General features: G+C 38.8%; 1 protein-coding gene across 1 annotated transcript; it reads right to left on the bottom strand.

Moving 5' to 3' along the window:
* Nucleotides 1-574: 574 nt before the first annotated feature.
* Nucleotides 575-14894, bottom strand: LOC107189517 (nuclear pore complex protein Nup88). Its single transcript, XM_015578071.1, has 12 exons — nt 14764-14894; nt 12237-12350; nt 7272-7458; nt 7104-7201; nt 6369-6564; nt 6061-6221; nt 5521-5606; nt 5195-5439; nt 1325-1435; nt 1024-1250; nt 715-963; nt 575-638 (listed from the first exon to the last, which is right to left on the bottom strand). The coding sequence occupies exons 1-12, from the start codon at nt 14892-14894 to the stop codon at nt 575-577; spliced, it is 1869 nt and encodes a 622-aa protein (XP_015433557.1).
* Nucleotides 14895-24943: the final 10049 nt, after the last annotated feature.

Raw genomic sequence — 24943 nt, 5'->3', positions numbered from 1 at the left:
AGTAACCAGACTTTTTTCATTATTGACATCAAACTATTAATAGGAATATATGCTACATTAATTAAGTTTTTGTTTGATAAGTCCTTTATTGAAAAATAACAATGTTGTGTACTGAACATATAAATCTAACCACTTTATTAATCGTTTCATGTAAATAATTAGGGGATACCAATACTTGTGTAACTCACTAGAAATATCGTGTCAATATATTTCTTATTTTTGTAAAAATTTTATGAATTTATTTTTAAATCAACGAGTCGAAAAAGTGTTGTTATTGATGTTTTTCTGAGTATATACAAATGATCGTTGCTTCGTCAATTGTTGTCAATAAATTTTCGATTGAATATGTGTATGCTTCATGTAACCTTTGTACTCACATTTGAAAGATGTTCGAGAAGGGAAATTATTGTATAAAGTACTCTTTAAGTACTGTGGCTGAATATAGGAAACGTGTATATCTAGTGTAATAAATTATTTTGCAAACAAAATCATTTTTTATTGTATGCAAAATCCTGTTTCATATTAGAATAATAAAACTTTACAAACATCATTAATACTCTCTTGACTATCTGACTTAAATACTCACTTCCTCTTCGAGTCTCTTAACTTCTGCAATTAATTCTTTAATATCTTTTGCCCTATAAGAGAAAGAACACAGTTCAAACATATATGTAATAAATGTATTTTTTATAAATCAGTATTTGAAATACGCACATCTGTCCAAGGCTATTTTGTATTGTCTTTTCCTGATCGTCCTTAAAAACAATTTCTTTTCTCTTTTCATTACATTCATTGTTTTCTATGTGTTGAGACTGCTGATCAGACTTCCTTTTTAGTTCCAAGAGTCTAATCTTCATGTCCTCTATTTTCCTTTCCATTTTCCGTAATTCTTCAGCTGCTGCCCTCTCGATGGGAGTGATAGACGGTTCCTTGTAATTTACTAACCGCAGTACTTCTTTCGCTCTAAACAATGACGACTTGATTAATAGTTTTCGAATAATTTACATTTATAATAATTCTTACCTTTGCGCCAGTTTTTCTTGTTCATCTTTAATATCTTCATAGCGTTCAGCTAAACGTTCAGCAGTATGCTTCAATTCCCTCTTCGCCTCTATTAAACTGTCTAGCTCCTTTAGTAGATGTGTTTTCATTACTTTCAATGCTCGTATTTTCTTACCGATTTCTTCTCTAACGCTATCGTGTCTGACGAAGTGCTCTTTGCGAAAGATATCAGTTGCGTGATATAAAAGCTAATTGTAAAAGTAGTTTCATTAATATTCTTTCAAATTAATCTATATAGTTAGTGATTCTATCAAACGAGTACCTGTAAGCATTCTCGCGGTGACATCGACTTCGATCCAATTTTTATGATTGGCTGAGTAGTCTCATGCTTTAGTAATTTTTTTATGCACACGTCAAATGCTTCTTTGTTGACCTTAAATAAATGGAGATGTTGGAAAATCGGAATAAAACTTTGTAATATTGTGGTTATTTTCGAAGGGGTCAACCGTTATAATTCGGCTAGTATGTACTGCAACACCGTTGTCTGATCGCGGGGATTTTTTACTACCTACTGATTTAATGTTTTTTATCTTATACATTGCAGTCCGCTGTTGATGTTACAATTAACAGTGTGTGATTTTTCGTTGAAAAATAAGTAAAAAATATTGTATAAAATTTGTGTAATTGAACTTTTGTTTTTACTGACTGCAAGAACAAATGTATGTATATCAGAGATAAATTTTCAAAGGTAATTATCTATAAAACAGAAACTTATACGAAACAACTTTAATTCTAGATTGTGTACTTACTTGTTCATGAAGAATCACTCTTCTGTTGATTCTAATACTAATAGCGGACCATTTACACATCTTTTGGTTAATGTACCTGAGTCTAATTACACTGTTCAACATGAACGTTGATCTGCAATATTCACTGGGAAATGCTTGTAGAGTTTCTCGTCCAGAGCACGAATTCGGAACAGAATGTCTCCATCTCCCTCAGTTTTTGCGAAGACGCACGAATTTTGACAAAAGTGATGTATTACGTAAAAACTAAAAATGCTAGAAAGTTCAATTTACAAGGAAAGGTTCCAAACCCGAAAATTCTGATTTTAATGAAACTTCGCACAAATGTAAAGCATATTAAACTGTGCTTAGAGAAATTTTGTTTTTGTGTCCGTTTTTACTATTGGGGGAATGAAATCATCAAAATCACGTTATTTCGTTTCTTTGATATAACTTTGATATGACCTATTACTGTGCGGGAAGGAAAATTGTCTACGATGCGTCATTTTGTGAACAAAATGATTGTTTTGTTATTTTACATATAAATTCTTAACCGTAAAAGACAGAGATAGTAATTGCATGCAAAAAAAAGTGCATTTATTAATGTTTTATTGATTTCAGTAAGTATATAATTTTTATAAATTTTTTTATTTGCAAAAACAATTTTCCACGTTTGTACTTACATGTGCTTATGCATATACGTGATATTTTGTGTCATTCATGATTTGTAACATACAGGTAGTTTTACATGTGGGATTCTATTAACCGACTTATAAAACAATTACAAAAGAAAATAGACGAGTTTGGGGATCAATTACATTGTGATTTGCTGCGACGCTTTGTCATGTCTGTGGCGTCTTTTCTCGCGACGGCATGATTAACGTGCTAATGGAAAATTCAGTAAAGATACTTTTGCATCTGTGAGCGACTCATGCAAATACGTGTCGTGAGCATGACTTACAATTGGAATACATTGGAATAGTATCTCTGCAATATATTTCACGCATCTGAAGATTCTCCGTGATAGTGAAACATTTCGAAGAAACATTACGAAGAAACATTTAGATCATAAATACTTGTTGCACTATGAACCACGAATAATCACAGATTCTCCACAGGTGACGCATGTAGGTGGATGTGTACTTCAGTGCTCGTCAGGTTTATAACGCACCCACGTTTTTCGTTCTTTATTGTTCTTCTTTGACACTAATGGGGAGATGCTGATGGGCACGAACGTAGGTCAAGTCCTGGGTCGGCGCATTACATATTAATATACTATGTATTAAAAAAATAATCAATGATCGCGTTGCATCAGTGGAACATTCAATGTCATTGAAGCCGGAGACGGGTTTGCTGCGTCATTGACAGTCTAATATGACTGTTGACACCGAAATATGTGTGAGCATGCATCAATGAATGAATGTGTATGAAACATCAGATCATCTGACGTCGTCAGTACTGTTGTCATGGCGCGAATTAACTGTGGAGACGCATCAGAATTTGAGTAATAACGTGCCAAATCGAAGTTTCAATGTTATTAATGTTAATGGCAATTGATCATGCCGTCGCGAGAGGAAACACCATCCACCGCCATGACAAAGCGTCGCAACAGATCGCAATGAAATCGATCTCCGAACTCGTTCATTTTCTTTTGTAATTATTGTATAAGTCGGTTAATAGAATCCCACATGTAAAACTTTTTGTATGTTACAAAAAAATTAATGACACAAGATATCACGTATATGCATAAGTATGTAAGTACAAAAGTGGAAAATTGTTTTTGCAAATAAAAATATTTATAAAAATCATATGCTTTCAGAATTCAATAACCCATTAACAAATGCACATGTTTTGCATGCAATGACTACCTCTGTCACTTATGGTTAAGAATTTATATGTAAAATAACAAAAAAATCATTTTGTTCACGAAATGACGCATCGTAGACAATTTTCCTTCCGACAGAGTAATAGGTCATAAGAAACTGAACAATTTCTGTATTTACAGTTTTGCTCTATCTCGTACCGTTACATAGTTATATCAAAGAAACGAAATAACGCGAAAACTTTGAGGGCTGATTTAATACCTTCAGAGTGAAAACGGGCACGAAAAAAGATTGCTCTAAGCATAGTTCAATATGCTCTATATTCATGCGAAGTTTCATTAAGATCAGAATATCAGTGCATACAGTTATTAAATTTTGTAATTTTGAATGGTTGTAAATGGCCGAGAAAGTTAAAAAAAGAGCCGGTGTAATACTATTTCCGTACTTTTACGGAAAATTCTTTACCTAGCATGAATTTGCTACACAGTATTGGATTTTGTAGACATTTCTGAAGAAGAAACTATCCAGAAAAAATGTCGGAACGGTTTTTAATTCGAACAAATCGGGAAAATATTCGTCGGCAACGTGTGCACGGTGTTTTGCCACCACGCGGCTATTGCTCGCTTACCTCGACTCTTCAGTGTCGTGGCTACGCGTACTCGACACCGATAGTACCGTCCAATGGGCATATGTATACATATGTACATGTATATTTGATTTTTTGCATGTATTCTTGAATACTAATCACGCAATTATAATGAAGTTTTTAATCAAGTTCGATTGGCGAAAATTCTGACTGCCGCTCGATTGTAAACATTTTTTAAATTTTGTTAAGCTGCAGAACAGATGTAATGTGTGATATAAAGGATTACCTATAACATCGTACACGTAAACTTAAAAATGTTTTCGTCTTACTCGATGTTTGTACGATGAATCTTTGTTACGCACGTCCGCTATTTTTTGAACTTTTACGGCCATTTACGATTATTCAAAATTAAAAAATTTAATAACTGTATGCACTGACGTATTCAGAAAACTTCCCTCTATTTTTCATGGCTAAATTGAACTTCTTAGTTTTCACGTAATACGTCATTTTTGCTAAAAATCGTGCGCTTTTACAAAAACTCATGCTTTTCAAAAACTGTGGGAGATACAGACATTCTGTTTCCGAATTTGTGATCTGGATGAGAACCTCTATAAGGGTCTCCCAGTGGATATTACAGATCAGAAACAAGTTTCAATTTGTTGGACAGTGTTGTCTGACCAGAAGCGATTTATATTTTACTCATACTACTAATAGGAAAATCCCTATACCACTCGTCTAATTAAGAATGTACCCACTTGAATAGAAACGATTATATTATATTTCTATAGTTTTATGTAAACAGTATTCTCGCATTTCAAATAGTTTAGGAAATAACGGACGTACACTGTTTGCGCGGATACCTTGTATATTATCTACACTTATTCGATTACGGATAAGTTAAATTTCACTTGTCAGGTTATTAGTAATTTTCATTAAGATATTTAACGTCATACAGACTTCCTTAGTAGTACGAAACGGAATCGACGGATCGAGCTTACCTTTTGCTCTGTGTTAATTATGGGTTCTGGTGGTTCAATTTTCGGAAAGTAGTGTAGATCAATGACAGAACGGGCAACTATATCACCAGTATGCAACAGCGCGATCAGAACACACGGCTCTTGAAGAAGCCCGAAACCAAGAATCGGGGTGGCTTCGTTTGTTCCTGTATGCTTGGTTCTCCTACAAATTAAGTATTGGGAGCTGGACTGATTCGACAATGATGGTAGTCGGGCGTCATCGTTGTCTGAAAGAATTTAATTTTAATCCGAACCTACTGCATACTTTGAAATATATTCTGTTTCTATATTTTGCACGTTTTTTTTACCTTCTGAACTACTAATGTATTCTTCCAATTCAGAGACCATTGGCAAGGTAATCATGTGTATCCCAGCATTGTGGGCGCAAAAATATCTGAAACAAGAGATGCAATTAGTAGTCACCAATTTTGTAGCACATGTTTCTTAATAGACGATCCTCATTCTATTTGTCTAATGATTTAATCTACCGATCGGTGAAAAAAATGAAACCCTCGGTAAAACGATCACTTATTTTTCGATTACAATGTTGTAGAAAAACGAGTAATATTCTTGAAGTAGAACTGATTGTTCGTATCATTCTTAGAAATACATATCATTCATATTTATCCTTAGAAAGATATATGAAATTTCATAAAGATTACATTATGCCGGTCGGTAAAACCGATTGGCAAAATCGAACATATGGGAATATGTCAACGGTACGTGCCAACAGGTCGCACGGCATAATGGGGACAGAAAAGAGGCCGATCGGTTTTGCCAATCGGCATATTATAATGAGGACGCAGCCTAACGTTTGTAATTGTTGTACGATAATTATGGAAACATACCGGGACTTGTTAATCTTATCACAGCGAAGATGTATCGGACAATTGTACTTTTCGTCGTTATCCGCATAGAAGAGTCCCAATTCTATTTCAACACATTCGTAGACATAGAGCGCCACGTCTGGTGTGTGAAGATTATAGGCGGAAGTACTTTGTGACCAAGTCTAGAAAAAAAAAACAAGCATCCGACAAGTGTAAGTATATTAATCAATAAGTGACTTGAAAGTGTTTAAAATGTGTTGGAATCTCATCTACATATCTAGCAAAGGTATGGCAAGGTAACAAAAGAATCTCATTACAGGAAGACTTACTATCCTTTCGCTATCGGCAGTGTCGTTCGTTTCTTCCTTTAACAAGAGTGCGTGGTAAATCTTTCCGGTGCACATGGCGATTACCACTATTGGCGGGGTAGTCTGTATACACATGATGGAACAGGAGTCTATCCCGTAATTGTCGTCGGCTGGAGGATACATGGAGAGCGTTCTCGACACCACCGGGATTTCATGACTTCACAATACCAAAGAATTATGGAACATGATAAATATACAGTGTTCACTTCGTAATGACTTCGTTAGAAATATCATTGTGTTGTAGTTGGAATGAAAAACTGCGTTCATTAACTGATATATTTAAAATCGGATGAGAAATAACGTGCACAAAAAAAAAGAAGAATGCCTATAAAAGATGAAGCTACTGAAGATTAGAAACTCGCTGAGTGACACACTATCAGAGTAATAAGTTATTATTAATAACAAACTCCAGAATCTGTTACCGTATTGTCCTTTCACTACTTTTATTTTTACCACCTCTAATTCGTAACTTTAACATACAAATTTTCTACTTCGTTTTTAATCACCGTAATCATTTTTTAAAAATAAAATGTTTCTGAACGAAGAAATCAGAAAAGGTACATGTATTCGTAATATGCTTCAGAGCACAGCCATTTCATGTGTGATGATCAAGGAAAACTCTTTTTCAAGCTGGTGATGGATTATGTAAATTTTACATTTCACGATTACAACATTTATGACATTGAATTTACGTACATGTCGAGCAATACGTTGCCACGAACAATGAGGACCTCTCCATTCCCACGGAGTACCAGAATGGGCCATTCGATCTGGTTCCAATCTACCACGTTGTTCTGGAAATAATTACCATTTAGATTTCGCATGGTCTTTCTATCGCAAACGTTCGAACCTTCCGCCTCGTACTTTGTTAATGTCTTTGCCGGTGAACATTTCCGGTTTCCGGAGAGTAGGCGTGGCGAAGTCGAAATCCACCGCGGTGTCGCCCAAAGATGAAAAATCTGGTATCTTCGATGGCGAATTATGCGGCATACGACCGACTTTCCAAGATTTCAGGAGCCTCGGCGTGCTGCTGAATTCGCATTCGTATAAACTGGATAAGGTAGAAAAGTAGTGTATAGAGCGTGTAAATTAGTTTTATTAATTTTAATCGATGTATAAAGGATTACACAGGGTGTTAATAATAATGTAGGACAGTTTCATAGGATGGATTCTATATACCAAACTAAGACGAAATTCCGTTCGAGGCTTTGTTTCCTATTTATTAATTGTCGAAAATAAGGGAGAAATACGCCTAAAATACGTCTGACGCGACGAGACTACTTGAGAGGCGCGATCTTCAGCTGTTTCACGAGTTAGTTTCATTAGGCCTACTGTCCACTTAGTTTTACTTTTACTCGGTCATCGATCAAACATGTGTATTTTCCCCGGCCTATGCCTTTAAGAAAATTTCGTTATTTATCTCGCGAGCGCCTGTGACCTGTGACAGTTCCTTCGTCGGTCGCGTTCACGCTGCCTGCGCCATGCACTTGTTCCGTACGAACAAAGTCTCGTGACCTCTTAACCCTATCGGGAGTTGGAATGCATCCGGCCAGATTACGTAATTGCCCGCGGGGTGTTATAGCGTGGCCAGATTTTCTTGGAAAACAGTTACGTTGAGAGCAGGCATGTCCCCTAGTACTTTTAAACTCGATTTTCGGGATATAAAAAGGGACGCGTACAGCTCATCCGCGGATCATACTCATATCAGAAGTCCAGCTAGTGAGATCGGGTATTAAAGTCCTTGTCAAGCATGTCTAAAAGTAAGCTAAACTCTGCATAATAAATCCCCGCATTTCTCAGTGCGTGAAAACAACAGTGTTGTTCGTTTCAAATCTAGAATAACATCTAAATTGCCAGCTAGAAGCGAACTCACAAAGGCACACTTTTACCGCTCGACGTGTACCGAATTCTTAAAAGCTACGAGGCCCATACGAACAATCCTAGTGGACTCTCTGAGATGAAATAGGCTCGGGTTCGTCCACATAACAAACTCTAAAAAACCAAACTCGCCATTTCGTCGGCTCTCGCAGCCGCTTAGCCCTGGCTCGTAACACACTTCAGGCCTGGCTACAGTTCGGCACCAAAGTGTTTACATTAAAGCCGCGTACCCATCTGTGCACGCGGCCCCGAATGAGCACCGGATAAGTACCGGATCCATGCCGAAGAAGCGAACGTGCGCTGATGTTGACGGTCATCCGAACGCGAACACCATTCGGCCGAGATGTTCGGCCCGATCTACATAATCGTGGTTGGTACATCAAAGCGAGCACGCCACAGAATGTGTTGGCTTCCGAAGATCAGAAGCCATGGGTAGAGATATTGTACTTACAAGGGAAGGAAGGACCCCAATACCGTACCACTTCGATTTTATCGATCTTTTGTAGGATGATAGAATAGGGTAAACCAATCAGTGAATAACCGAATTGTTGGATTTATGAACGTTTGGATTAATACTGAAATGTATTTATTTATAACAAACAGAACAAATGTTGAAATTGCAATTACATATATTTTTCTTGAAATTTTTATAAAAACAATTACTTACTGTTATAGTAATTTTTTTAAAATTATGTGTAAAGTGCAAAACGTGTAAAAGTTCAATACATTACTGCTACATTTCCAAAATATTTTTAATAAGAATTGTACTTACTAATGTTTACTTAATACGCTGAATTAAAAATATGGGATATTAAATGTGGAACTACACTCCATTTACAAACATTTAATACTTTTTAAATTTCTAGTTTACATTTCTTGTCTAATGGTTATTCACTGGTAAGCAGTCAACTTCTGGGTGCTTCATCCTACATATTTCTAACGGTAGTTGTGATGTATTAGCCATAGTTACTTGATAGTTTTGAAAGTGTATTTAATTCAAGTTACATACCGAGTTATACATATATGTACTATGAGTATATGTGTCTGTTTGTGAAAATCTGCGATGGTGAAATGACTTGTTGCGTCAAAATTAATTACTACAGAAAAATTAATTAACTTTTTATAATAATATCACAAACAGACACCTATATTCATAGTACATATATGTATAACTACGTATGCGACTTTAATTAATTATATCTTCAAAACTATCAAGTAACTACAGCTAATATTTCACACATATCATTAGAAATACGTATTGTATCATCTTACAAAAGATCGATAAAATCAAAGTGGTACAGTTGGGGACCTTCCTTTGTTAGCTAATGCTACCTTATACATATACAGGGTGTCCCAAAAATGTGCTCCGACCCGGAAATGGGGCACTCGGGGGGTGAATTGGAACAACTTTTTCCTTAGCAACAATGTAAACTGAGGCTTCGTTACCGAGATATTAACGAAAAACCGCGACCAATCAGAGCGCGAGTTTGCCAGCCGAGTTCCCGCGCTAGCGGTGGCTACGCGCTACGCTTGTACTACGAAACTCCGAACAAGCAAGTTGGCATGCATCCCAGGAAACCGCGTATAATAGCAAATAAGAAAAATATAACAAATCGAACTTTTTATCATGTTTCGTTTGTCATTTAAAGTGATGAATGAATGAAACATAAATGTAAGAAAATTATGTGTAAAGTAAAAAGACGAATACACAATTATTTTAAATAGTAAATTTTCTTCTCAAATAACGTATTTACGAAAAGGTAATGTAATAGTGATCGTAGTTCGTTATTGACATAAAAATCCGTAGTTCAGTAACGGGCCACAGTGATACTGATTACAAATATACAAGCGTAAACTGATTACAAGCTAGCGCGGGAACTCGACCGGCAAATTCGCGTTCTGATTGGTCCGGCTTTTTCGTTAATATCTCGTTAACGAAACCGTACCTAACATTTTCGCTAAGGAAAAAGTGGTTTCGAATCACCCCAGCAACCCCTCATTTCCCGGAAGAGAGGCACTTTTGAGACACCCTGTAGAAAGAAATTGAAAAGGAATGACGTGGCACGAACTATATGTAGAAGTAGCAAGGGTACTTTCCACTTATTGTTAGTGACTAAATGCTACTGACTAATCGCGATGTCCAGGCGTCTTCCGCAGTGCACGTTCTAACTGGCTGGTATGTAACAAATTATGTGCAAAAATTTCTCGCGACCGTCAAGAATTATCTTTTTTTTTTATACACGATTTTTATTTAAATAAAAATTTTGCCCATCTTACTTCCATCCGACAGCGTGCTCACTTTGAAGTACCGCCAACGAACGGACGGCCCCAGATGCTCGCCGAACGCTCTGTTCATGTTCGCTTCGCCGTCCACAGGAGCGCACGTTTGCTTCTTCGGCGTGCGTCCGGCACTTATCCGGTGCTCATTCGGGGCCGCATGTTCAGGTGGGTACGCGGCTTTACTGTGAACACTTTGGCGCCGAACTGTCGCCTGGCCTGAAGTGCATGGCGCAGGCAGCGTGAACGTGAACGAGACCGACGAAGGGACTGTCACAGGTCACAGGCACAGGGCACTAGGGCAGTCGTTGAAAAGACGTCACGACGAAACGACGAAAATACGTGTAGAAAATACGTGCGTCACATTAGTTTTATTTTTGTGTTATATTATATTCTAAGTACATACATATTAAGTTTCTCGAATAATTAGTGTTAGTTCTGTTTATGTTATTAATATGCAGTTCATTTTAAATACCACGTCTCATCCAAAATCTATCCCTACACAAGTAGTATAAGCCATCGCGCCAGATCAACCAGACTATACCAAAACTGTGTACCACTTCGCAATATTAAAATTAAAATATCTCCTAAACTAATAGCTTTTTGCCATAAGTGATTTAGTAGTATTTTATAAAAATATATAATCCATTTATCCCCTTAACGAACGGTTTTCTTCGCAACATTAGGTCGCTTGTTTGAGTTAACCCCTTAACCTACGATTTACGTTCGAGAATTTTGGGCCGAAAACGTAAACAAGCTCGCGCAGCCTTCGAGCCATTCGCACGACTTGTTTAGTACGATGATCGGGCCAATCGTAAATATTACGGGCATCGCTCGTGGTACGATGGTCGAATCTACTACGGGCTATGCCCGTAATATTTACGTTTGGTCCGATCATCTACTACGGGCTATGCCCGTAGTTGTAGGTTAAGGGGTTAATTCGAGGGTGCGTGTTAAGGAAATAAAGTTCACGTAGTACGAGCAACGAGTAATATGTTCTAAATACTACTCACATCACATTATAGGAAGGGAATATGTACTACATATGTATATTTTTAAGTTTATCACTTTGTAGGTAGTATTTGAGAAGTCGGCTTTATTTATGGAAAAATCGACGAGTAAAATATATGCAGCAATTTAAAATCTTTTGTAGGAGTATATTTGATTTTATTATGTATATTATTAGATTAACTGATATTCTGGAGTATTGGATTGGGTGTTGCTGTCAGTATTCAGAACCTTTTCAACCTTTCTAGTATCTGTGGGACAATGTTTCGGCTTTTTAGAGAAGTATAACAATCTCAGGGATATTTTTAGTAAACTGTATCTTTATATATATTTAGCATTGCAAAATGTGTTGATAAAGATGTAAAAAAGATTGTACCAAGTTATCTTAAATACTTTTATGGTTACAGTTTTTTATTCATTTAAAAATGTGTCTAAATTACTTGGCTTTTCTGGCGTCATCTATGTGTCGATGTCGGGTACTCAGGTCTGGATTAGGTAGAAGCTATAAACTATGTTCGAATACTTTGTTATGGGTTTTTGGAATACATTTCTGCAGTAAATATTATTTCCGTTAACATACTATAAAGAGTTGAAGAACATTATAATAAGGTGTTTTTCAGCAAGTATTTAATACTGTTAAATATTAAGTATGGACAAGGAAATTACCAAAACGTGTTCTCGGACGTCAAAACTAGAAGATGGGAGTCGTCCGTTGAACCAGGATGCCATCTTGCCTTGCGAATTTCCACCGACGTATTGAGGTGATCGAACTTGTATATCCTGAAATTAGAAGAATCAGAAGAACATAAAACTGTTATATATAAAATCAATTAGAAAAAGTGCAACTACAAAAGTTTGTTTCCGAAAAATTTATATGGTTAAAAATAAGTTCGAAATTTGACCTAATCTCGGACACTGCTTTGGTATAAATTCAGGTGAAAAATACTATGTCGTTTTGAGTTTATGCGGGCTAAACTCAATCACATATTTGACGTTGGCTGGAATCCATTCGATATAATTTGCATAAGAATACGATCTATGTCCAGGATATAGACAATCGAAGATACATTTGACCAGATAGTAATGCTCAAGAACAGAATTATTCAGAAACAGAATGTTCTCATAACTCTTTGGCGACATAAACACATTTTCTTCAATATTTCCCAAACTGTTACAGAAAATAGAGAAAAACGAAAAAAATATATTTTATAAGAAACATTGTTTGTTCATTGATAATAAAATTAAATGTATAAATCGTTTACAAAATCTAATAAAAAGTATTAATTTTTTACGGATTTTTTTTCCAATTGTTATTCTACTTTTCTTGTCAATTTGCAATATAAATTACAAGTCACAATGAAAATTATGCAGACCATGTAATTCGAGTTATAGCTTTTCAATAAAAATAACGGTTGTTACATATATTGAAACCACTACACATGCAAGGCAGAAACCTTCGAGGAGGTCCGATTGACACGAAATTATATAAATTACATCAAGATCACTGGGCAAAAGGAAAAAAGTCGTTGTTTTTAATCGATTTATCTAATCTATTTTACATCGCGTCTTTAATGTCTTGTCTTTTTGTATCACATCTCAAAAGCCGGTTATTAAATGTAGAGTTTTTTATTCCAGAACCTTGGTCATCAACTTGATGAGATCTGGGCAAATTTTATTTCGAATAACGAATAACGAATAACGAATAACGAATAATGAATAAAGTCCCAGGATTTATTTGCGAATAACGAATAACGACTTTATTGGACGAAAAATTATTCGTTAGTCATGAATAAGTCTTACTTCGTTCTTTGTTATTCGTTATTCGTTATTCTGAATAACTTCGCAACGAATAAAAGTCAGGAGTAAGCGACACCGCTTCCCATCCATGGATAGGAACCCGAAGGATACGATGCGGTAAGGGGCAATGATGCCAGAATCGTGGGATTTTCGCGCGAGCGCATACCCTCTCCATGCCTCCCGTGGGTATTCTACACAAGCATACTCTAGACCGTCCGTGTGCGCTCTGCTACGGGTGTCTCGGCAAAAGTCTACGTCACGCGTTTACGACGCGACGGCCGAGTGGCCCAAGCCAGTTCAAAAATCCGAAATCCCAAGCAACCTAAAGTTTACGTCCTAACGCTGAGAGCTGCATGATTTCTCTCACGCGCTCATGATTAAAACCCCGTCCGAAATCCCGTTCGTATCCCGATGCGACGGTTTTACTTTTTATTTTTAATTATTACTTTTATATTTAATAATTTCATTTTGTAATATGTCAGAAAAATAAAAACTTCGAAGACATTGATTTAAGAAGCTGTTAGAAATTCAAAGTATACGAACGACCGAGGTGGGCCATGTGCAGTTTGTCAGCACGCTTCCCCTTATTCGAGGGAAAGTTGACCTGAGGCTGAAGTGCTTTAAGCAATAACAGTAGGCGTCCTTAGGGCTAATGAAAAGTCAAGAAGGGCGTACCTATCGGCTTGAGAATAAAACTTTGGTTATTAACACGCCCGTGAGTTTTATTGGATACTCCTATTCGATATTCCATCGCTTACAGAATCAGAAGTGGGATAACCGCGTGTAATCAGTGCACATTTTAAAACGATACGCGTGTACAACGTGCAGAAACAATAAGTGTTCAGTGCCGTGTACGGAAAATTGAGCGGCATCGTTGGACTATAAAGTGTGCATTTAGTGTTGAGACAAATAGTAATTATAAACTGTGAATTTAGTTTTAGTGGTTTTTTATATATTAACAGTAGTGTATGTACTTTATAAGATACTTTAAACTATCGTAATTAAGTGGGACTATTAAAGTAAAGCATGAGTCGTGCATCGTGCAGCCGTGATATTCCGGAATCTGACGGTAAGGACCACGACACTATAGAATCGCGAGTTGGACGATTGGAAAACCTGATCACGGAATTTTTACGCCAATCGCGATCTCGTGCGCGATCATATCGTCGATCGAGGTCACACTCGCGCTCGCGGAGCCCAGGAGTGTGTTCGTCGCGCGCACGATCACGATCACGCAGCCCGCGAAGACGCAACTCGCACTCGCGTAGGGTGACTGATGATAGTAGTAAATTACCGAATCGTTCAGAACGGAGTGCGGAGAGTGTGAATGCTCATAGTACTGCATCACGAGCAAAATCACCCGTACATGCACGTCCCGGGGATGAAAATCTTATACCCGTGTATGACCCGACCAAGGAAGACATTTCCATAGAAAACTGGATACGTCATGTAGATGATTTGGCATCGCGATTCTTTTGGAACGATTTGAGTGTCATGCGTCTTATTGCAACGAGATTGCGAGGTCATGCCCGCCAGTGGTACGACACTCGTATGCGTAGCGCGACCACATGGGCGGAAACGAAAGTTTACCTCGTCGCTCAATTTCGACGGACAATGCCATTTTCAAAATTGCTTCGGGAAGCGGATTTGTATGAAGCAAAGCCGGGGCAGTCGCTTGGCGATTATTGCTTCCAAAAATTAAATTTAATACGACGGTTGGATATCAGCTTGTCTGAGGAGAAGATGATCGACATGGTGGTATTTGGAATACCGGATGAGACCATAGCCAGGACGGTAAGATCGGCCAAACACACCGATTCTAATGACTTGTACGCGTACATGTGCACCATGGGAATTATGCCTGGAAAAGAAGAGAAGAAGCCGAAGAACGAGCGGTTGGTTCCTGCACCGAAGGCTATTGTTAGAGGGAAGGTGCCGATCATCACGTGCTTCAATTGCGGCAAAATGGGACACATAGCAAAAGAATACAGGAAACCGAAAATAGAATGCAATTTTTGCAAAAAATTTGGACATAGGCGGGAGGATTGTCCGCAGAAAGAGGTAAATGTATTGCAAGATTTTAAGAATATTTCGAACATGTTCCAAATCCATATTCGTATTAATGGACATAAAGTAGCAAGTTTAGTAGATACTGGTAGTGCATGTACTGTAGTCCATTCATCTGTTATAAAGAAATATTTGATTGAGACGAAGTTAGTAGAAGGTACGATATTTAAAGGATTTGCTGGAAGATCAGTAATAATAAATCAGGTAGCGCCAGTCACTGTAAAGATTCAAAATGTTATCGCGGACGTAAATTCTTTTATTGTTCCGGATGCATATATGGCATACGACGCGATACTTGGAAGAGATTTTCTTCAACAAGAACATGTTATAATGTTGAAACGAGGAAATCGACTAACGTTTAACGATACAAGAAATTACAAAAGACCGCAAGTAACTTCTGTAATGGATAGTTACGTCATCGACGCGAATTTTAATTTAAATTTGGGAAAACTCGGAAGGAACGAACGAGAATTATGCGTCGTATTAATGGAGGAATTTCGGGATTGTATCTCATCATCGATGCAAGATCTCGGGAAAAAAAATCCGGTTTCAATGGAGATCAAGTGCCTTACGAACGAGCCGGTAGCGTATCACCCGTACCGTCTCGCGGAATCGGAAAAGAAGGTCGTACGCGATATAATAACGGATTTGTTGGATAATGGAATAATTAGAGAGTCTGAATCGCCATACGCTAGTCCAATTACTCTCGTAAAGAAGAAAACCGGAGATTGGAGGATGTGCGTAGACTACCGTAAATTGAACGCGATAACCATCAAAGATAAATATCCTTTGCCACTCATTGATGATCAAATCGACAAACTTGGAGGAAATCGGTATTTCACGGGTCTCGATTTAGCATCGGGTTATTATCAAGTTCCGGTCGCAGAAAATTCGATTGCAACAACAGCATTTATTACACCAGAGGGACATTACGAATTTTTGAGAATGCCTTTCGGTTTAACGAACGCGCCAGCTGTTTTTCACCGACTCATGCACAAAGTCCTTGGATCCTTGAAAGGGACAACAGCATTTCCTTACCTGGACGATATAATAATACCGTCAGGAACCGTCGAAGAAGGCATCGATGAATTACGAAAAGTGTTGGAGGCTCTCCGGACACATGGTTTAACGCTTAGGTTGGACAAATGTTCTTTTTTCAAGAAGAACATTGAATATTTGGGTCGAGAGATTAGTGAACAAGGAGTAAGGCCGGGTCAACGGAAAATAGACGCGGTCAGGGAAATGTTACCGCCTCAAAACGTAAAGCAGGTACGTCAATTCCTGGGATAGGCGAGTTACTTTAGGAAATTTATTAAAAACTTTGCCGCACAATTAGAACCCTTAACACGTTTAACGCGAAAAAAAGTGCAATGGCAATGGGGGTCATATCAGAAAAATGCTTTTTGCCAAGTAAAAGAGAAATTAATAACTCGTCCAATTTTGCGCATTTTTGATCCTACGCGACCCACGGAATTACACACGAACGCGAGTTCCATAGGGGTTGGTGCAATGTTGTTACAACAACAAGAAGACGAAAATATGGCAGTAGTCGCATATTTCACCAAACAAACTACAGCTGATCAGAGATGCTACCACTCTTACGAGTTAGAGACGATGGCTGTTGTTTTCGCGTTACGGCATTTCAGAGTCTACCTACTAGGGATTGAATTTAACCCCTTGGGTACGGATTTATTTGAGAAAATATTTGCATGTGGAACGGAAATAATTTTCTAGTTCAATAACATCTTCATCACCTTCGCTTTGTATTTCATTGTAATTGTCAATTTCAGAATCACTAAACAATTCTTCTTCAGATTTTTCTACGTCACTTTCGCTATCACTATCATAAAAGATATTCCTTGCTTTTGACATAATGGGGCAATGTATCGCGAATAATGTTCACCCAAATACTGTAATTGCCTCTTCTATTATGAGTGATACAAAAAAAAAAAATGACTGATACAAGCAACAATGAAAAGAACAGAATTGTACCTAACCTCAAATAACGTTTTAGACACGTCATCCGTTGCTAGGGAAACCAAGTGAATGACGTATCTCAGATGTCAAATGTACCTAAAAGTTTAATTTTTGGTTTGACGTCTTAGACACGTCATCCGCTCTTAGGGGAAAAAAGTGAATGACGTGTCTCAGACGTCAAATGTACCCAAGGGGTTAAAGTGATAACCGACTGTAGCGCATTAAGGACAACTTTCTCGAAGAAAGATTTATTACCGCGTATAGGTCGGTGGTGGCTGGAGGTTCAAGAGTTTACCTTCGAAATTTTGTATCGGCCAGGAGCAAAGATGGCACACGTGGACGCGCTCAGCCGAAATCCTCAACCGACCGTTCTTGAAATTGCTTACGTGGATATTACGGAAGGTGAATGGATTATTGCTGCCCAGATGCAGGATGAACAATTAGCTCGTTTTAGGACAATACTGGCTAATAATGAGAAGTCTCCCGAAACAAAACATTGTTTCGAAGAATACACACTTAGGAAGAATAAACTATATCGACGTCTTTCTAATAATAAAATGGCTTGGGTTGTTCCGAGAGATGCAAGGTTGCAGATTTGCAGATTGTGTCACGATGATGCTGGACGGATTTGAGTTCGGAAAAAACGCTGGAAAGGATTCAACGGAATTACTGGTTTGCCGGTATGGGACGCTTCGTTAACAAGTATGTAAAGGCATGCTTGAATTGTGCATACTACAAACGTACAGCGGGAAAGAAACAATGCAAGTTGAATACGATAGAAAAGGTGCCAATACCCTTTCATACCCTACACATCGACCACGTGGGACCGTTTGAGACAAGCCGAAAGGGCAATAAATACCTGCTCGTGATGGTGGACGCGTTTACGAAATTCACGATTGTCGAATTCCGATTCTTCCAGTGAAAAATCAGAAGACTCGTCATACGGAGAAAGTATTAATGAATTTTATGTACCTGTTTGGTGTTCCAATAAGAATCATAAGTGACCATGGAACAAGTTTCACATCACGTAGGTTCGCTTTGCTATGTCAAACGTACGGCATTAAACACGTGCTCAATGCAGTGGCCACACCAAGAGCGAATTGACAATGTGAGCGCTACAATAAAACCATTGTTGATGCTTTAGCCGCAAGCGCAGTAGTTCAAGACGCACGGGACTGGGACATGCAGGTCAAGAAGGTGCAAAGTGCCATAAACACTATGCACAATAAAAGCATCAACGCAACGCCGATGAAAGCATTGATCGGGAGTGATACAAGGACAGTAGCTGAAGGACCAATATTAAGTGCCATACGAGAAGAGATGGACCGACTGGACTTAACTGCATTAAGAGGAGATATAAGCAGGCACATTTCTGAAGAACAAAAAGCACAGAAAGAGCGGTATGACCGAACACGAAAAGAAGCTCGCAGGTATACCGTGGACGAGCTGGTATTGGTACAAATAACCAGTGAACCTGCGACAGGGAGTAGTCGGAAGTTGCTACCGAAATACAAAGGGCCATTCAGAATTCGAGCGGTGCTGCCGAATGACCGCTATGATATAGAAGATTTAAGGGAAGGTTCGAAACGATTACGAACAGTCGTCGCGGCCGATAAGATAAAGCCGTGGATTTCAATCCAAGGGGATGACCACGAGAAATAATACGCGAAACACTTTTATATTGTTTTACATATAAGGTTTTACATAAAGGTTTAATACAGGGTGTCTCAAAAATGTCCTCCGACCCGGAAATGTGGCACTCGGGGGGTGAATTGGAACAACTTTTTCCTTAGCAAAAATTTAAACTGAGGCTTCGTTTACGAGATATTAACGAAAAACCGCGACCAATCAGAGCGCGAGTTTGCCAGCCGAGTTCCCGCGCTAGCGGTGGCTACGCGCTACGCTTGTACTACGATGCTCCGAACAAGTAGGTCACCATGCATCGCAGGAAACCGCGTATAATAATAGCAAATAAACAAGACGTAACAAATAAAATCATACTTTTTATCATCTGTCGTTTGTTATTTAAAGAGATTAATGAATGAAACGTAAATGTAGGCAAATTATGTTTAACGTAAAAAGACGAATGCACATTTACATTTTTGTAAATTCCTTTTTACGAATTTGTAAATTTCCTTTTCAAATAACGTGTGAACGAAAAGGTAATGTAACAAAGAATAAACGAGAAGTGATTGTAGTTCGGTGAAATTAATAAAACAATAATGACCAATAAACTGAATAGAACTCACCCTTACGGAAATTCACCTGCAGCGTAGAAACCTGCGTCAGTAGGTCAGTGTACCGATCCTGGTCATCGACGGCCCAAACGGTTTATGGCAGGGTATGGCCCAGTTCGCAGGTGATCGCAGGTATACCTCACCAGCCGAAGTTAAGGGTTGTAACGTCAAGTGCGTCCTGGTTATTCCACAGAATACGTACTCGCTTCACTGCACGACCACTAACACTGATCACCCGACACAATCACTTAATGTATTTTTAATCCAACGTGTTGTTACTACGTTAGGAACATTCGTGACCTCGGAAAGGGCCGATTGTTTTCAATTTTTCAGATGTTTCACGTAACCAAACACTTGCACAGCAACACCCGCATATTCGTTATTGTGTACGTACCACCATAACATTGCGTAATACTCCCGTGAACTGAACATCTCTGTCGCCCGATTGCTAACCGACTAACAGAATTTTTCCTCCAGCCCCAAATAGTTTCCCATCGTTACATTGTGAGTTCACTCCCACCACGACAAGATTTAGGTAGAAAGAAACCAACGGTTCTAGGATAACACGTGCTTTGCAGAAGTGGAAGGAAAGGACCGTCGCGCAGTTTCTCCAAGGCGCCGTAGCCCGTTAATTTATTGCCAGGGTACCTACTCCTTCGAGATAGAAAACAGACATCACGTGCATCGGCTTAAAAATGTCCGAAATGAAGAGGACCATCAACGTATCCCTTGCTTCGAGTTGGAAAGTACAGTGTACATTGTCTATCTCGAGGAGCAGGGAAAAAAATTTACCGACACGTGTCAGTTGACGCTGCAAGGCCCTGGACGACCACCCTTGTAGAGGCCGGAGTGGAATTTTCGGTTATTTATGGCTTAAAATCTTCGGCCTCGTAGCAATCGTGAACTCACAACAGAATTGACAATCGACAATTTTATTACAACTTTGTGAAATTGTAGTTCTCATGAAAACATTTCATACGTATTTTTTTTTTTAGTATTCCGTCAAATATCTCGGAAATTATTAGAAATATAAAAACCGTATTCGTTAAATTCTTTTCCGTAAAATAAGCCTATCGGTAGGGTGATGCGGTTCATATTAACGTAATAGTAACCCATTGAAGACAGCGGTGCGCCCCGGTTCAGGTAAAAGAATCGGGCGCTCCACTATTACAGTCGACTGATGGTATCGCTAACGCTCCAGACTATTTCAATAGATTAAAAGCTATATCAAAGTATCAATGATTTACGGAAAAGAGTTCAACGAAAGATTGTTTAAAGAAAGGGATTATTCTGGAATTCAATGATATAGCTACATTCAATATCAAAACAAACACAATATTGCAAATTGTACGGTTTTTATATTTCTAATAAATTCCGAGATATTTGACGGAATACTAAAAAAAAAAAGGCCGAAGAAATTGAGCCATAAAGAACCGAAAATTCCACTCCGGCCTCTACAAGGGTGGTCGGCCAGGGCCTCTTCATTTCGGACATTTTCAAGCCGATGCACGTGACGTCTGTTTTCTATCTCGAAGCAGTGGGTACCCTGGCAATAAATTAACGGGCTACGGCGCCTTGGAGAAACTGCGCGACGGTTCTTCCCTTGCACTTCTGCAAAGCACGTGTTATCCTAGAACCGTTGGTTTCGTTTTACCTAAATCTTGTCGTGGTGAGAGTGAACTCACAATGTAACGATGGGAAACTACTTGGGGGTAGAGGAAGCCCTTTCGGAAAAATTCTGTCAGTCGGTTAGCAATCGGGCGACAGAGATGTTCAGTTCACGGGAGTATTACGCAATGTTATGGTGGTACGTACACAATAACGGATATGCGGGTGTTGCTGTGCAAGTGTTTGGTTACGTAAAACATCTGAAAAATTGAAAACAATCGGCCCTTTCCGGGGCCACGAATTTTCCTAACGTAGTAACAACACGTTGGATTAAAAATACATTAAGTGATTGTGTCGGGTGATCAGTGTTAGTGCAGTGCAGTGAAGTGAATACATATTCGATGGATTAACCCGGCGGCACTTGACGTTGCAACTCTTAACGTCGGCTGGTGTCGCATACCTGCGATCACCAGTGGCATGGACTCTACCCTGCCATAAACCATTTCGTCCGTCGATGCCCAGGCTCGGTACACTGACCTACTGACGCAGGTTTCTACGCTGCAGGTGAATTTCCGTAAGGGTGAGTTCTATTCAGTTTATTGGTCATTATTGTTTTATTAATTTCACCGAACTACAATCACTTCTCGTTTATTCTTTGTTACATTACCTTTTCGTTCACACGTTATTTGAAAAGGAAATTTACAAATTCGTACAAAGGAATTTACAAAAATGTAAATGTGCATTCGTCTTTTTACGTTACACATAATTTGTCTACATTTACGTTTCATTCATTAATCTCTTTAAATAACAAACGACAAATGATAAAAAGTATGATTTTATTTGTTACGTCTTGTTTATTTGCTATTATTATACGCGGTTTCCTGCGATGCATGGTGACCTACTTGTTCGGAGTATCGTAGTACAAGCGTAGCGCGTAGCCACCGCTAGCGCGGGAACTCGGCTGGCAAACTCGCGCTCTGATTGGTCGCGGTTTTTCGTTCATATCTCGTAAACGAAGCCTCAGTTTAAATTTTTGCTAAGGAAAAAGTTGTTCCAATTCACCCCCCGAGTGCCACATTTCCGGGTCGGAGGACATTTTTGGGACACCCTGTATAGGTTTAGAATATCAAGGTACATAGTACGTAATATGGCAATCATACGTTAACTTGCTTTTAATTGAGTATGTTCACAGAAAGTAAAAGAGAAGCTGAAGGCATAAGACCAAGGCGAAAGAAAGAGAAGGAGAGAGAGAAATGGACGCAAGCACGACGACCAGGCAAATCCCATTGAGGAGGGGCAACGGTCTCCACACGAGACGAGGACGGTAGTAGCTGTCACCCACGGCGGTTCCGACGGGAACTGCATGAGAGGAAGTCGCAACGAGCGTCACGACGCTCATGATGTTTGCGTCAAAGATGCTGAGCATAGGTACAACGGTATCTTAGGCAATGACCACAGATAGGTGCAACGGCACCCTATCAAGGTCGACACCAAATCAGACGGACACAAAGTGTGTCTCAGGCAGGGCGGTGGCAAGTAAGAGTTGCAAAGTGCATCTCCACAGATAAGGGATACGACGGTATCCGTAGTTGATCGTAAACGATACAACGGTATTGTGTTGCGACAACAAATAACCTCTTCAAAACAAAACTCAACTCTATTGTAAAGTCTGAGGACAGACCTGACGTCAGTATGGCCGAATGTTAGAAATTCAAAGTATACGAACGACCGAGGTAGACCATGTGCAGTTTGTCAGCACGCTTCCCCTTATTCGAGGGAAAGTTGACCTGAGGCTGAAGTGCTTTAAGAAATAACAGAGGCCATGGTGACGTAGGCGTCCTTACGGCTAACGAAAAGTGAAGAAGGGCTCACTCTTGTATTGCTCGCAGTCAAGATTACACGTACCTATCGGTTTGAGAATAAAACTTTGGTTATTAACACGCCGGTGAGTTTTATTGGATACTCCTATTCGATATTCCATCGCTTACAAAGCATTTTTAAATAATGGGAGATGTATTTATTCCTCTTCAATATTTAAATTTTATATTGCGCAAATACATATTCTCTTATACATATATACACAAATTATTCGTACAATTAGATGTTACCTTCATTCTAATTATGACAGTACATACATATGAAAACATTGGAAGAAAAATCCATCACATTAATATGTTACGTACAGTAAAATGAAAGCTTGGAAGATATTAATTTGAGAAGCATTTTCAAAATTAGATTTTGTTGTTAATAGGGTTGCCCGCGTTGCGGTCAGATACGTCTCACCCTAAGTACCTGCTCATATACGCGCGTCATGGTCATATTCGGTAGTAGTACTATTATTCCAATTGTGGTTTACACTATGTGTATACTTCTTTTCAGACATAGAAAAGTAAAGGACTACTAACATCACATATGCGTGGATCTACTGCAACGGTTCTCAGAAACGCGAAATATATCATTAATACAAAAATCGAATTTAGAAAATGCTTCTCAAATTAATATCTTCGAAGCTGTTATTTTACTGACATATTACAAAGTGAAATTATACAATAATTAAAAATAAAAATTAAAACGATCGAATCGGGATACAAACAGGCTCTACATCATGAACGAGCGTGTGAGAGAAATCATTCTGCTCTCGGTGTCGGTCCTTTACTTTTCTATATCTGAAAAGAAGTACATATGCACATAGTTTAAACCGCAATTGGAATAATAGAACTATTACCGAATATGACAATGAAGCGTTTCTCAAAGTAATATCCTCCAAGCTTTCAGTTTACTGTACGTAACATATTAATGTGATGGATTTTTCTTCCAATGTTTTCATATGTATGTACTGCAATAGTTAGAATGAAGGTAACATCTAATTGTAAGAATAATTTGTCTATAGTGTATATAAGAGAATATGTATTTGTGTAATATATAATTTAAATATTAAAGAGTAATATATACATCTCCCATTTTTGTAAAATGCTTCTTAAATTAATATTTTTGAACCTTTTATTTTACTGGCAAATTACAAACTAAAATTACACAATAATTAAAAATAAAATGTAAAACCGTCACTTCGGGATACGAACGGGGTTATGGACGGAGTCCTCGTCATGAGGGCGTTAGAGAATTCATGCTGCTCTCGACTCTCGGCGTTTAGATTTTGCTTGGGATACGGGATTTTGACCTGGCTTGGGCCACTCGGCCGTCGCGTCGTAAACGCGTGACGTAGACTTTTGCCGAGGACACCCGAAGCAGAGCGCACACGACAGAGGTAGAAAACGCTTGTGTGACGAGTCGCCGAGTAGGACGTAGTGGGGGCAGAGCTCACACGGACAGGCTAGATATGTTTGTGTAGAATACCCACGGGAGGCGTGGAGAGGGCAAGCGCTCGCGCGGAAATCCCACGATTCTGGCATCACTGGTAAGCAGTGATGCCAGAATCGTGGTACTGTTTACCCCCACCACTCTCCCACTCCGACGTACCATCGTCTCCCACTATGACGTCCAGGCTACCCCCACTTTACGTCCACCGTGCTGGCACACACAAGCATATCCAAGCCCTGTCCGTGTGCGCTGGCCATTCGAGAGACGGTGAGCTATATTCAGAAAAGAGTGGGGGTAAACCGTACCACGACTCTACCATCCTGCTGCCTTGGAAATCCTGTTCGAATATCACTGCGGCGAAAATTCACG

This window comes from Dufourea novaeangliae, unplaced genomic scaffold (assembly GCF_001272555.1).
Source record: "Dufourea novaeangliae isolate 0120121106 unplaced genomic scaffold, ASM127255v1 scaffold155, whole genome shotgun sequence".
NCBI lineage: Eukaryota > Metazoa > Arthropoda > Insecta > Hymenoptera > Halictidae > Dufourea > Dufourea novaeangliae.
The sequence above is the reverse complement of the archived record's forward strand: the minus strand, read 5'-3'. Positions and strand labels throughout refer to the sequence as shown.